Source organism: Gadus macrocephalus, chromosome 23, assembly GCF_031168955.1.
Source record: "Gadus macrocephalus chromosome 23, ASM3116895v1".
Classification (NCBI taxonomy): domain Eukaryota; kingdom Metazoa; phylum Chordata; class Actinopteri; order Gadiformes; family Gadidae; genus Gadus; species Gadus macrocephalus.
In genome coordinates, this window is record NC_082404.1 from 8,696,291 (window position 1) to 8,711,755 (window position 15,465).

General features: G+C 46.2%; 1 protein-coding gene across 3 annotated transcripts in view; it reads right to left on the minus strand.

The window, feature by feature from the left end:
* Positions 1-3,974: 3,974 nt before the first annotated feature.
* The window catches only part of pou6f2 (POU class 6 homeobox 2), a 78,504-nt gene continuing 67,013 nt past the window's right edge, over positions 3,975-15,465 (minus strand). For all 3 annotated transcript variants that reach the window (XM_060045125.1, XM_060045126.1, XM_060045123.1), the window contains 3 exons: positions 15,407-15,465; positions 11,162-11,330; positions 3,975-7,363 (listed from right to left, as the gene is read on the minus strand). The exon at positions 15,407-15,465 is cut by the window's right edge and continues 98 nt beyond it. In XM_060045125.1, coding sequence (XP_059901108.1) covers positions 6,868-7,363; positions 11,162-11,330; positions 15,407-15,465 — 724 coding nt within the window. In that variant the 3' untranslated portion in view covers positions 3,975-6,867. The remainder of the gene's footprint in view (positions 7,364-11,161; positions 11,331-15,406) is intronic.

Here is a 15,465-nt window from a genome sequence, read left to right on the forward strand (position 1 = left end):
TCACTGTGGGACCAACCACAACGAGAGTGTGGCTTGTTGTTCCCACAGTTCTCAAGCATCATGTCGTGTTTTAAACAGAACTCAGGAGACGGCTGCTGGCGGACACATGCGTCTGAAGAAGGCGGAACACATTTGAACGGAAACCGGACAACAGCGGTCGAGCGGATACCGAGGGCCTCACTCACGTCCGCCACACCCCCGTCTCCCCACTCTCCAAGACCACTTCCACCTTCACCTCCCCCACCTCCCGGCCAATCACCAGACACATCTCCATCCAATTTCCACCGCACAATGTGTTCATTTTGGCCCTAATGGCATGTCATTTTGCTGGATCCTTTGGTCAAGAATTAATCCTGGAATCAAAACAGATTTTCCGGGGAGCAATCTTCCATCAAGTATTGATTTTTTTACACTCACAGAGGCTGTACTCCCTAATTTAACCTGACAGCCACCAGCACAATGGAGCCCAAGCACCTTCTCCTGCTCCTCCTCTGCCTTCTCTTTCTCTCCCTTTCTCCCCCTTCCTTACTCCCTTACTCTCTCACTTACATCCTCTTAGCTCCTCTCCCCTCACACAGAATAACAGAGGAGAGGAGGGAGAGATAGGAGAGAGAGAGAGATAGAGAGAGAGAGAGAGAGAGAGAGAGAGAGAGAGCGAGAGAGAGAGAGATAGAGAGAGAGAGAGAGAGAGAGAGAGAGAGAGAGATGGAGAGAACAGAGAGGGTGGAAGAGAGGTAGAGAGACAAAGCGAGAGAGACAGAGATAGGAAGGAAGGCGTGAGGTGAAGGACTTGCGGAGGTAGAAACCAGAGAGCATTGCTTACACAAAACCCGGCCCTGACGCCCCTGTCCCCTTCTCTCTCCGCTCTAATTATGTTTTCAAGTGTGGGTGCGACTGGGCAGGTGAGGCGCGAGAGAGCGGCCATCAGCTATCATTATGGGCCTGTTGACATCTCCCGCCGCCGCCATTGGAGTGATTCTTCCATCTGTGATTTCCTGATGGCCATTCCCCCCCCCCCCCCCCCAAGCACCCAGAGACCCCCCCTCCCACCCAGAGAGAGAGAGGGCAGGCCCGCTTATAAGAAGATAAAGATATGTTGGGGTGGACAAGGTCACTTTCTTGCCTCTCTCATTACGTCTCTCCTTCTACTTCACCTCCTCTTCCCTTCCTTCTCCGCTTCTCCCTCATCTCTCTCCCGGTCCTCCTCTTCTCTCTTATCTTCCATCAAGCTCACCTCTCTCCTCCTTTCTCCTCTCTCCTCTTCCTCCTCTCGTCCCTTCCATCAGCCCATCTACAATTAGCACCTCCTAGCCTCCTTGTCCTCCGGTCCAGCAGGCGGAGGTCAACGTGAGGAGAGGGACGTCATGAGCGTGGTCTCCTCAGAACATCAGGGGGAGGGAGGGAGAGGAGAAGTGTAAAAAGTTACAGTGACCCAAGAAGTGGCCCTTTCTTCAAGTGAAGCCTGCGGTCTCTGCAGCGCTAATGGCTTCTCTGGGGCTAGCCGGTCAGTAAGGTCAAAGGTCAGCAGGTGTTTGAAGCTCTAGGGCACTCTGTGGTATTGTAATATCCAGCATTATCAAGAATTAGGAATCTTCTTGAGCATGCTTCTCTACTCAAGTTTATATACCATATATTTTATACTATCCGTGATATTTACTAAAGGCCTCGGTATGGGCCTTCTCTTAGAGTAAGATTACTATGTATAGAAAGTCTGTTCTTATATTAGACGTTCACCATCATCTGTAGGTGAACTTTAAAGCATTGGTCCGCCAGCCACCTTGAGCGGAATATCTCAGCGATGAAGCAACGTGGAAGGAGCCTGTAGCGCTGTCGTAACACCGCATCAGGAAGCAGACAAAGAGCTCGGATCCCAAAACAGAACGCCAACAACACATAAAAAGCCTGCAATTAAGACCAGAGACACGTTACACACTCAGACAGATTTAGCGGAAAGTTAAACGGCCCCCAAAGTGCCGTTTGCGTCTGGCAGACATCTTCATAAAGACTCGCGTTATTAACCTTCCAGCTGTAAATACTCCCCACGCATCGTCCACAACAACAACAAGAGAGAGAGAGAGAGAGAGAGAGAGAGAGAGAGAGAGAGAGAGAGAGAGAGAGAGAGAGAGAGAGAGAGAGAGAGAGGAGAGAGAGAGAGAGAGAGAGAGGGAGAGAGAGAGAGAGAGAGAGAGGGAGTGATGTATGCATGGATGCCTACCCCCAGCAGGTAATCACAGACCGAGGGGCGTCCGTGCGGAGATGCGGAGCAGGAGACGCCTCGACGGCTCTTCAACCTTGAGGAGGACAGTGGAGGAGAGAGTGGGAGGGAGGGAAAGGGAGGGGAGAGAGGGCGAGGATGGACGAAGCGACAGTTCATTTACCCAGAACATCGGAGAGAGAACAGAAGCGATGGCTCACGCCTGATGGAAAACAAAGGCAGCAATTTTAAACCATCTGCATCCAACACACACACACACACACACACACACACACACACACACACACACACACACACACACACACACACACACACACACACACACACACACACACACACACACACACACCGCCCCCCTCCCACCACTGTCCGCACTCACATTGAAACATAATCCATTTGTAGCGCAGCAGACATGTCATAATATTTCTATCCTCTTTTCTCTTCCTCGACAATTGTAGGTGTTTGTCGCTTGAACGGTCGCTTCTCCTGCCCAGGAAGACAGTGGACTGTTATGGACGACCACTAAAGGCTCCTAATCCCCCCGACAGACAGACAGACAGACAGACAGACAAACACAGGCAGCTGAGGATATGTAATCTTAACTCCGCAGGATAAAACAATAGGGATCAATAAGCAGCTCCGCCGGTATTGATTCAGACCCAGATGATGAATGGATGTTCAACAAGACGACTAAATGATGGGACTGATTTACACAGAGCGGAACATGTTTTGGTATTATCTAAGTATTATCTAAGTAAAATATAATCTCTAAACTGGCTAAAATAATCAGATTCTGATGTGAATGTGATACAGGCTAGGCCTACTACAGTAGAATGAATAACCATAGAACAGGTCAACTAGGCCTGTGAGTTGGTGTTCCAGTCTGTTTTAACTGGAGAGAAGCAGAACTCTGCTGACGCTGTCACTGTAGCCATAAAAGAAAGTAAACTTTTACCATCAGTGATAGAGAAAATATTTGAGATGTGGGTCAGCAGCTACATCTGCACAATTACTGAGTTAATGGAAAAAAACAAAAACAATGGAATAACAAATAGTCCACAACATTTCCCCATCAAACAAGCATCAAGCACTCAACATCTCGCGGGTTGAAATGAAAATAAAGAGAGCGCTGAAAGGAAGACCAAAAAGCGACTCCAACATCAGTTTTCAGCCTCATATTAATAATTTATGTTGTCTATGCTTTTTATTAGTATTATTTATTTATTTACCACTGTCTTTTCGGCAGCTCGTCGGGTTTTTCAAAGGCATCACGGACACGGGAACCGTTTCAAACTTTAGAGCTGAGTTTCAAAAGGATTTCTCCCTCTCTTCTTCTACTTGTCTCGTTATTGTTGTTTGGTAAGACAAAGCCATGCAACTTTGATGAGAGTAGCCCTGACACAGATAGCGATGTTTGATTGACCCTGAAGAGGGCGGGAATCGCTCCTCGAAAGGCGGGCTGCCAATCACGTGGGCGACACCACGGGTCATATGTTTAATTGGCAATTAACATTCCGTTTAACGTTTCAATTATTATTAGGGTTCCGTATTAACCACATGGAGACACGCAGCGTTATAGCATATTCAGTAGATAAGGTAGGCCTATTATTAGTTGAATAATTACAAATACATTAAAGTGATTAATCCTCTCTCCTCTCTCTCTCTCTCTCTCCTCTCTGTCTGTCTCTCTCTCTCTCTCTTTCTATCTAGTCATTCATTCCCGGTATTTTTCATTGAACAATTCAAAACAGAACAGATGTTTCATGTCAAACAATCGTTTATTACTAATTGTATGAATTTGACAGAATTGCGGAACATTATTTTTTATTCTTTAGAAATACACAAAGTGCTGCTTAACTGACCAAACCGATATTGCTGTATATATTCAGTTCAGCTCTCAGCTTATAAAATAAAACCAGCCCCTGCAGACCCCTCAGCTTTGGTTTAATTGGTTCCTATGAATAAATAATGAATAACATGTTAAAAACATAGGAACAACATATAAATAACAGTTTCCATTCCATAGTGATCATTTTTTTTCCCTTCTGGTCGGAGTTTGGGCTCTACTCGTCTATCAGATGGAGATCTACTGAGCAGGACATGGAATAAACAAATAATAAGATAAATAAATCATAAATGCTTTGCTGAATTCAATAAAAGACCCTGTCTCCGTGTCCATATTCCCTTAACACACACTCTACTGTAACACCGACATAAGGAGCAGGGGGGGATACTGAGGTAAACCTGAAATGGATTAAAAATACTTTGAATTTCCCAAACCCCTTGTGTTTCCTCCTCTCCCGTATCTACCGGGTTGTCAACCTCAGGTGCGTGCGGCTGTGAAGAGCGCCTCGACGGTGGTCTTTGGTATTGGCAAGCCAAGGTGCATCCAGACAGACAACATCTCCTGTGAGTTTGGCTCTAGCTCCTGCTGCTGTGTTGGGCTAAAGACCCAAACTAGGGTCCCAACAGGGAGCAGAAGGCCAGTCGTCCAAGTAGACCCTGCTCCTTGTTGATTGATGTATTCTCGGATGGAAATGGTTGGATACTGATCATAAGTAGGAGGGACTTTCCAGAGGAAATGAACCCGTTGTGGTCACCGTGGAGTCTAAAAGTTGCATGTTCTTTCGAGTTAACTGTGAAAGACATAGATCACCGTGGTTATGGTCTCCTCTGACCAACGTTGGCCAGGTTAGCTGCTATGCTAGAAGCTACATCTGGAGCCTTCTGCAATCAAAAAATAGGATTGTGTAAACGTTTTGAATAGTGCTCCAGATCTGTCTGAATGCTTTTTTGAATCTAAAACAGTTACATCCAATTAGCATGCAAAGGTTTCAGTGTTGAAACTGTAATAAATGTGTTTTTGAAATATTTATCAACCACCGTGTGTGTATGTGTGCGTGGAGCATCTGATGTGTGTGTGTGCGTGTGTATGTGTGTGTGTGTATGTGTGTGAAAGTGTGTGTTTGTGTGTGTGTGTGTGTGTTTATGTGTGTGTGAGTGTGTGTGGGGTTTGGAGCCAGGAGCGTAGTGTGGACTGGTTTAACCAAAGTGACATGTGGGGACGGAGCGAGGGGACGTGTGACGGTGAAAACACGGCGGTGGATCTCCACTGCAGCGGAGCGGAGCCGACATCTGCCACTTATTCTCAGCTTTCTGCAAGATGTGCACTTTCAGAACGGGGTGCTAGGAGAACATGTACATGAATAAATAACACATCAAATAATGATAATAATGCAACTAAAATAAGAACAAAATCTGGGCTCGACAACTTTAAATTACCCTTCTTAAGACAGACATGTAAAATAACTGTAATGTAATGTTTCCACTAATTATTCACTGCAGCATCCTTCGGACATTTACAGTTTAAAAGAAACAACAATACAAAAAATAAAAAAATAAACTAAATGATTCAGTTTTCTTCCTCTCAAAAATAAATAAAAGGGTTTAAAATAAAAAGGAGAGCATAAAAAGGTTTAATACTGATTGGAGTTAATTAAAGCTTGGTCGTTTTGGACTTACTAAGCAGATTTCAAACACACACAGTTATAGGAGATCATTATAATAATTACAATTCTAATATCAAAACCAATGTATTGATATCACCGTGATGTTCGGCCCACCCGACGTGAGGCCCTGCTAAAGCGTTTGGTCCAGGAGGAGGAGCTGGCTGTAGGGAGAGCCCTGTCACATAGGAATTGTCTTTTAAACCTTGTTTTGACTCAAAACGTTTCGAGAAAGAATGGTTCGAACTACATCACAACAACACTCAAATCAATAAACCCATAAATAACAGATAATCAAAGAATGGAATGAATGTCTAAATCATTCCCAGTCCTCGAGCTGAAGTGATGAGATCTTTGGCTATCAGGCTTTGGTAACAGAATGACAGACCGACCCTCTCCCCCTCCAGCTGTTTAAAATGATTCATCAATCACCTGTGCAGTCTTACAAATGTCACACTCAGATCATCTGCAGTTTGGAGGTGGTCAACAATATGTATTATTGTTAAACAGAAAAGATACTTGATTCTTTTTTTTCTTCCAAAAACAGCTTTTTCTTTTAAAAGTGTGGTTGCAATCTGAAGACAGCATTTATTTTTCTCGTTATTTACACAAAATCAAATGAAGGACAAAGGAAAAGCCGGAAGAGGCGTTAAAATGTCGACCGCACACATAGAGCTTTGATTTGCCAGTACAAATGTAGAAATTTAGAGCACATTTACATTACAAAATTATTTTTGTACTCGGATGCAACAGACTTTGGTAAATAGTGTTTTGATTTGGTATGACTTCCTTACAAACCGACGGCTGGAACCGACGGTCCGGACGTTAGCGGGCTCCGAGGCATCAGAACCGTAGACTCTTAGACACAGCACAGTTTGTACACAACTCTCAAATATTCATCTTTCTTTTTATACTGGCCTTCTTTTTTCTTTATTTATTTTTTGGTTTTGCCGAGGTCATTTTACACAAGTGTGGGAATCACATTGACAACACATAGTTTGGTTTGAGAACTCCGTCCATCCGGTCCACTTCACACAAGCAGGGGAGGGGGGGGGGCGGTCCGCAGGGCACCCCGCCCTCCTCCATGCGCTACAGACCTTGGCTCTAGACCCTGGTCTGAGACCCGGGCCTTACCACCGAGGGGGTCTACTTTGGGAGTTCTTCCATAGAGTCAGTGAGCGGGTCCATGGACGCGGCCGGGCCCGGCTCCGGTTGTTTCAAGCGCTTGATGGTGTTCTTCAAGGCCTGCCTCTTGTTGCAGAACCAGACACGCACCACCTCGCGGTCGTAGTTGAGTTTCTCGGCTATCTCGGTCATCTCCTGGCCGGAGGGGTGTGTGTTCTTCTCAAAGTGGCTGTTGAGGATCTCCAGGGCCTGCGGCGTGAACGAGGTCCTGCGCTTGCGTTTTTTGGACGGCTCACTGCCGATAAACTCGGTGAGGTTCTGCATGCCGGAGCGGTGGCGGGCTTCTGCCTCAGCCATCCAACGCTCCAGAACTGGCTTTATCTTCTGGGCGCTTTTAGGGGTGATGTCCAACTTCTCAAACCTGGCAGGGTACAAAAGGCCAGGGTTCAGACTTTTAGCTACAGTGTTCTCCTGGGCTTCCTGTGGTAGGAAAAAGTGGCTTCTCAGGATGGTGTGTCTGGGGAGAATCAAGAAAGAAGAATCTTACTGAGGTTCCTTCCCACAGCAGGGGAAGTGCTGCCTGATACCGGGACAGAGGCCAGGGCCTTGTGCTGGTCCGGACAACACCTGACTTTAGCACAGGCTAACTGTTAGCATGAACAGCATGACTAGCATGTGGAGCTAAAGAACGTAAATTAGCCTCTGTCCCAGCAAGGCAGTAGTGCAGAAAAAATACTTTACCATTTACTGTTTTGTGAAAATACAATACAATAAAAAACAACAAGCAATACTTAACATCTGGCTAACAATTTAATATGTGCCACTTTAAACAGAAATATCTTAGCATCAAACCAGTATAAGTTCTGTTTCTAATTTCCTTTCTTCAAGTGATGAATGCCAAAAAATAGCAAAACAAGGCCTTAAATATGACATCATTTATTTACCAGAGAGACATGAATTATTAACGACCATGTGCATATCACACATTTCCTTTAGTTTTTTCTGCCATCTAATAACGTTTCCATTTTAATGCTCTAATGTGGTAGGGTCGTGTTAGTTTATGTACATGCAACACATTCTTCAAATTCTGTACTTCTTAAATTAAACCTTCAGCTAGAATTATTCCCGAAAGTCGTTGCAAACACTCACTCTAGGAAGACCGTTAGTAGATGTTCACTTTCGAGTTTCAAACAGACATTTATTTTTAATGGGACGAAAAAAGATAATGCCCATTCACAACCATTGTGAAAAGAGAAGGAGGAGGTTACACTGAGAGAAGGGAGAATCCTATGTGTGTCCTTGAGAGACAGTGTCTGTCTGCTCCAGTGAGGTTGGACCAGCGCTGGCTGTCCATCCGACACCTGAAAGAGCGGCCTCAGGGTGGGCTGGACTAGGGGGTCTGATGTCTGGGCTGGTGGGGTGCGGGGCCTCACTAGGTCTGGGCATTAATGGGCCAGTGTGCATAAGCAGGGGAGAGGGAGGGCAGGTCTGGGATTCTGAGTGGAGGAAAGCATTAGTACATAACCGGGGTCCGCCGGGACATTTCATGGATCAACGGGACCCAGAAATAATAAAATGAGCTGTGAGACGCTCATCTGGGTCAATGCTGTCTGGCTGCTGGTGCGTAGGGACCGGGGAGAGCAACTACCCATACTGCCCCGCTCTCTCTGAGCCACGGCGAGACGCCAGGCCCGAGCACGCTTTCTCCAGTGGTGATTTTACAGTTATGATTACAGTAATGGCATTCACCCTGATCTTAACAGTAAGGATCCCAGACCTAGTTCTGATGGACATTTAACCATTACCATCTGGTCATTTGCCAGATGCTTTTATCCAAACTCTCTTGACAGCGAGTTCAGGTTTGTGTCTTTAAGGAGCAGGAAGGAGTGGGGGACATCTTGCTCGGGGAGGCCTTCAGGTAGAGACAACCAGGTGAACCCAGAACCCCCGGCCTGTCCACAGCCGGCATGATTTGATGAGCACCACGTGACGTCCACGGGACTCCTATGCCCAGACCATAGGAGGTCTCCTCCCAGCCCCTCATCATGGAGGGGCTGGGGGTAGGGGGAGACAGGAGCGGACCTGGCAGAGGGATCTGTCACAGTGTGTGTGATGTCTGGTTCCTGCCGCCTGGGGCCCCCCGGAGCCCCTCTCGCCCCCTCCGAGTCCTCGTGTCGGGCTTGATGTTGACTAAATGCAGCACGCCCCATCGTCGGGAGAGGCCTGCCATGTCCCGTGTCACGCCGCCCGCCGCAAACCCGTCCTAACAACCCCTGTTTACTTTTGAGGCTAATGGTTTTTAATGTATGTTATAAATATGTGAATTATGCATGGCGCGTGAATATTTCATGGGTTGATTTCTAAGACTTTAAACATAAGTTGGCTTCTTACGAACACCCCCCCCCCTTCACTGTGGTTTCACCTTTTATCGTCGGTTTGATGTTGATGTGATGAAATTTTTAGCGGTGCATGGCAGTTGTGTCACCTGTGCGGGGAGAGGACGTCAGTAATGCGCAGTTGCGCACGCTTCCCTGCGACGCATTTAAATCATGCGCCGGGCAGCGAGGGCACGGAACGAGTGATGCAGCAGCAGCAAATTCAGAGCAAGGTTTTAGATAAGGAAGGTAAAGTATAATTGCTTGGACGGAATTTAGCTTAACCCGCTAAAATGCGATATTACATTCAAATAGCGTGTGAAAAGTGTATTATACCGTGCGTTGGAGCTGGTTTGATCATTCTATGGTGGAGAACTTTGGAGGAAACGCTGTGGACTTTGGGTTTGGGCTGGTTGGCACTTTTTCTTTAGTTACCTCGGAAATACGCTTCTCGGAGTTCGGAATGTTGGTACGAAACATCGGGCTAAACGCACCGACGGGCCCGACAAGACCAGACAACATTAACACTGATTGTCTCATCAATAGATAATGTGGCCGTTTAAATCGTAACTCCTGTACTTCAGGGAACATCGGAACCTGACACGTACAAACTAGATTATTCAGGTTATTATCACTTAGGTCTGACTGGGGAGACAGACCTTAGTAATAATTAAAGGCTTAAGTGCGGGGTGTAATACTAGCGTGTGTATTCTGCATAAGTAACTGTCTTGTCGCAGAGTTGGAGAAGCAGGATAAGTAGGATCCGCTGCAGTCAGCATGCTGCCGGTTTGTCAAAGGGATATTTAATTATGTATTGTAATATCCTAATGTTTTAACTGAATAATAGATGACAGTTAAAGACGGCAGGCGATAGTTTTAATGCTTGGATGAACCTCATTTGACAGAAATATAGATTAGAAGCGCTGGCTAGATAAGCAACGCTCCATTAAACAACCACATTATTTTTAATTCAACAATATGTGGTTTCTGCTCAACCAAGTGGAAAAACACATGTATATAATCTAAGTAAATAAGTTAGTAGGGCAAGTTTAACTTGGGGATGTGGAATAAAACAGACATTCAGAGTGTTCTTTGAATGGTTTGAAACAAGACGACATTTTATATTAGGATCTGCCACCATTTTATTTCCATTGGGATAGTCTTTTAGTTGATGGCTGACACCAACCTGCTGTTTAAGAAACACAATGATGATAATCATCGATACAACTAAATCATATTAGTCATTGTGATAGACATTCCTTACACAGCGGGAAAAGTATTTAAACCATGGTCTGATGCCTAAATAAAAACCTTTAGGCTGTTCATCACTTGTTAGAATGAAATTATTATCGCAGATAAAAACATAAAAAGTCCCTAAATTCACTTAAATATTTCACTTTCTCTATACTATTTTCAATATTAACAATAAAGTGTGGGTACCAGACATTATTATTAATATAACACCAGGTATGATGATCATTACAAGCTCAAAATGTACAATCTTGTGAGAGTTACAAGTGAGAGTTATCTACCCAGATGCATGATTGGTAGCTCATCCTACCAAGTTGGTACATTCCAAGTCTCTCTTATCTTACATCTAGATGTACACACTTCCCACTCGTGATGTCAGTAGAGGGTCGATTTTGAAATCCTTAATCACCTAGCGGCCATATTTAGGTGGCTGGGTAAGCCTTCGAGAATCTTTGGTAGTCTACACATTCTTTTTTATTCTCCATTTCCCCATAGCATTCCCCTTAGGTAGCATTTATAATGCTCGTAAAAGACTCCCCCAAAGACTGACGAAGGTTTCCCCGCCCAACTTGACAACATGGCCGCCAGGTGAATACCGGGAGGACACTGGCCTTCTTCATGAGGCCCATTTAAAGCCCTCTGGCTGATCCACATGACGCCTGGCGGTGGGTGCCGTGACTCCTCCTCACCTGCAGATGGCAGACTGGCTGTAGGCGGGCCCCTCGGCCGCGCTCAGCGCCTGCCCCACCTGGGTCTGGGTGAGGCCCAGCGACAGACGGCGGATCTTGAAGGCCTTGGCGAACTCCCGGATCTCCTCCAGGTTCACCCCGTCCACCTCGCTGGGCGCGCTCTGGGGATCTAACCACACGACAGGGGGCGGGGTTAGCTCGATGACAGGTGAGGAGGCGCGGTTAACTAGTGATACAATAGGGGGCGGGGTTAGCTCGATGACAGGTGAGGAGGCGCGGTTAACTATTGACCCAATAGGGGGCGGGGTTAACTCGATGACATATGAGGAGGCGCGGTTAACTATTGACACAATAGGGGGCGGGGTTAAGTAGTGACACAATAGGGGGCGGGGTTAACTAGTGACACAATAGGGGGCGGGGTTAACTAGTGACACAATAGGGGGCGGGGTTAACTCTGAGGCCCAAAGCGGAGGGCTCTGTGCTTCTTTTGCTGCTCTGAGCAAACAAGAATAATACAGCCCTTCTGCCTTGGTGCACTGTGCTCAGTGGGAAAGAACCTTCACATATCAGTAGAATAACAGATGTATCTCAGAAAGATCATCTCTCACCTGCAGTTTTATTAACTATAATATGTGCTTGTTATACTATGTCTGGTCGAGCTCATTTTAACTAGGTTACTGTAAGTACGGCTGGGAATTTTTATAATAATCATTATTTATTAGTTGATCATATTTTGTACTAAGAATCTGACTCTGCAAAGTTAGATAAGCTGTCAAAATAAATATTGTGGAGTGAAATGTACAACATTGCATCCAAATTGTAGTTTGGTAGAAGTGTAAAATAACCTAATTGTTAGGTGCTGCCTTCAAGGTTAACCTGTGATTTTTCAACGTTGGCCCCATTTTCCCAGCTTTGGGAACAAATTCAAAAAAATTATCTTGTAGATACGTTTGAACCATAATCCACAAATTCCGGCTGCAATGTAATCCTTTGGGCCAATAGCCCCCTATCAATGTATGTCCTCTTAAAAGTGCTGGTTCTCGCCAATGACAGGGTTCCTACAGAGAAAAACCTAATGTTTCATTAACTTAATCCTGCTTAATCCCGACAGTTTGTTATTGTGTCTAACCAAATCTCGCTTGAGGAGAATTCTCAATCTGAAATCTCGCAAGAGTTGAGTTGTTGAAGGAAGCGAATTTTAGAAACATGAGTGAGTTGGAGAGCACTGCCAGGCCCTCTGCAAATTTCCTCGAGCAACTCAAACCTCAAGATTTACGAAGCCAGACTCCTCAAGCAAGACTTGATAGGACACAATAACAAACAAACCAAATCAAGCGAAAGATAGAGAAAACAGTTGTATTTCTAGGGATCCTTTCCATAATTCTGCCAGACACTAATGCTAACAATCGGAGCCAGTCTGATTGTAGATTACGGCAGCAGTGTTTTCGCTCAATACTCTACCATTTTCCAAAATTGTCGTCCGAAATCATCCCTTACGCCCAAAATGCTGGGAAAATAGGGCCCAGGTTTAAAACTCCAGAACTATCCTTTCTATTTATGTCTGACACCTATTTTCAGGTTCCGTCCCACAGAGGTCCCAATACATTATTTTGAGCAAGAACACCAAATGTGGTAAATGAAGCTTATTTTCTGGTAATCTACTGCACTTAAACACTATCTCTTTAGGAACTTTAACGCATTAAAAGGTAAGGATATACTTCTAATATAATGCATAAAGAACCTTTCAGAGGTTAAAGCTTTGAAACCCACCCTGCATGAAGCATATCGTTACAATAAAACACCTTTGAAAATATGTGCGCTATGATGAAAATGATGAAGCAATGCCTTATTAGAACGCAAGGCACCAAACATCCTCCTATTAGCTTCAAGAAAGCTCTGCTCCGACACCTAAGGAGGGTGTAAATGGCTCCATTGTGCGGATAAACATTCCCTAATGTGTTGAATCGTCACACAGAGAGCATGTTGTTACTCGAAGATATAGGCGTGACAATGGAGCCGTCATGCGTGGCATATCAGAGATTTTATGGGCATCGTGAAAACAGACCCTCTTCAAATGCAGCCCAAGTGGAATGACAGGATTATTCTCATTCAGACCGCCCAAGGTAAGGCCTTTCAAATCTGCTCACACAATAAAATACTTTCACACACAATAATGTGAGTCAACACAATATCCAGCACCAATCTAAAGAAAACATTATTTATGAACAGAACCTGCCCGCTGCACTTAAACAGATTTTCAAAAACTTGGTTGAGGCGTTTTTGAAAAATGTCCCCCCTAATAAAAAGTGATTTCACATTGTACATCACTGTCAGCTACGCTGGCATCATGCTTACCAAAGCAAAGTTTGTGCGTCTGAATTATTCATGCTGGTCATTATCAATGAATTATTTAAGGAAGCCTCCAAGCGTATTTAAGCAGAAATCTATGGGCTGCCATCGCCGTCAGCCTCATAAGTGACGCCATGCGTCTGCGGCGTGCACGTGATGGGGTGTGCACGGGATGACGGGAGAGGAGGCGGAGGAGGTGGGAAAAGGAGGAGATGGGAGTGGAGGAGGTGGTGGAGGAGGAGGAGGGGAGAGGAGAGGTGGACATGGGAGAAATGGGGGTGGAGTGGAGGAGGAAAGGAGAGGAGCTGGTGGAGGAGGAGAGGAAGGGAGTGGAGGAGGAAAGGAGAGGAGCTGGTGGAGGAGGAGAGGAAGGGAGAGGAGGAGAGGAGCTGGTGGAGGAGGAGAGGAAGGGAGAGGAGGAGAGGAGCTGGTGGAGGAGGAGAGGAAGGGAGAGGAGGAGAGGAGCTGGTGGAGGAGGAGAGGAAGGGAGAGGAGGAGAGGAGCTGGTGGAGGAGGAGAGGAAGGGAGAGGAGGAGGAGGAGGGAGTGAGAGGAGGAGGAGAGGAGGAGAGGAGCTGGTGGAGGAGGAGAGGAAGGGAGAGGAGGAGGAGGGAGTGAGAGGAGGAGGTGGAGGAGAGGAGGTGGTGGAGGAGGAGAGGAGGGGAGAGGAGGTGGAGGCGAGGAGGAGGGGAGGGGAGGTGGAGGAGGAGGGGAGGGGAGGGGAGGTGGAGGAGGAGAGGTGGAGGAGGAGAGGAGGGGAGGTGGAGGAGGGGAGGTGGAGGAGGAGAGGAGGGGAGGGGAGGGGGAGGAGGAGAGGAGGGGAGGGGAGGGGGAGGAGTGGAGGAGGGGAGGAGGAGGTGGAGGAGGAGAGGAGGGGAGGAGGAGAGGAGGAGGTGGCAGAGGGGGAAGGTGGTATACACCATTCAGCCATCTCCCAAAGGAGAGCTTTGTACTATTGAGTATGAAAGACAATCTCTCCTTTCCTGCCCTTGTGTTTATAAGAATAACCTGTTTATGTACAAACACAGCAGGTAAATGCAGCGTAAATCGTGATATCATTGACCAGGGAAGATGATGGGACATAGAGGTTCACAACACTATTATGCAGACTGAAAAAGGGTTCATTTAGTTATGTTTGATTACTGGAGGAGAATATGAAATGAAAACAATTCCTGCAACAAGTGCCTGTTTTTCACAATAATTACATTTGCCGCTACATAGCTGCCTCTAAAATGAGTTTAACCTGGACTTTAGGGGGGACTGACTGTGACAAATGAAATGGAGCTGAATAAAACATAGTTTTTAAGGGAATGGTAGCAGGACGACAGGGTAAGGCCTAATGATTTATAGAGCCGCAGAGACGGCCCAAACACTTTAGGGAGCGAAGGCTTGGTTCCAGACACAACACGCTTTTATTTTACAGTAAACAGGAAAACAAAGCAGCACAGTCAGGAAGAAAGTAAGCAATGGAACTTCCCGGTTCTCCAAATAAAGGTCCTCCCTTAATGCTAGTGCGCTAAATAGCCCTGCCCAGAGATACATCAAGGGTTGGTTTAGAGCCAGGCTTGAACGAAAACACGACAGGACTTGACTGTGTGGACCTGGAGCCACCTCTGCAGAGAACTGGGGTCCTCACAGGTGTAAAGATCCCCTATCTAAACACCAGGTGTTTTAAAATCGACTCACTAGTTCACGCACAAGTGGGAGTTATACCAACAGTCGTGGGATGGACAGACTATGCAGCCTACCAGTTGATACAGTCCTCTCGGCAGGCTGGTAGGTTTGCCTATCGCATCTGAGTGGGCTCTCCCATTTGTGATGTCACTGGAGGGTAGGGCAGTGTCTCGTTGGTCAGACTGGGGGAGGGGGGGGGGTTGTGTGCAAGTGGAGGACTCACTGCTGACGAGCTGTCCCACGCTGAGGGCAGAGGAGGAAGAGGAGGAGGAGGACGAGGAG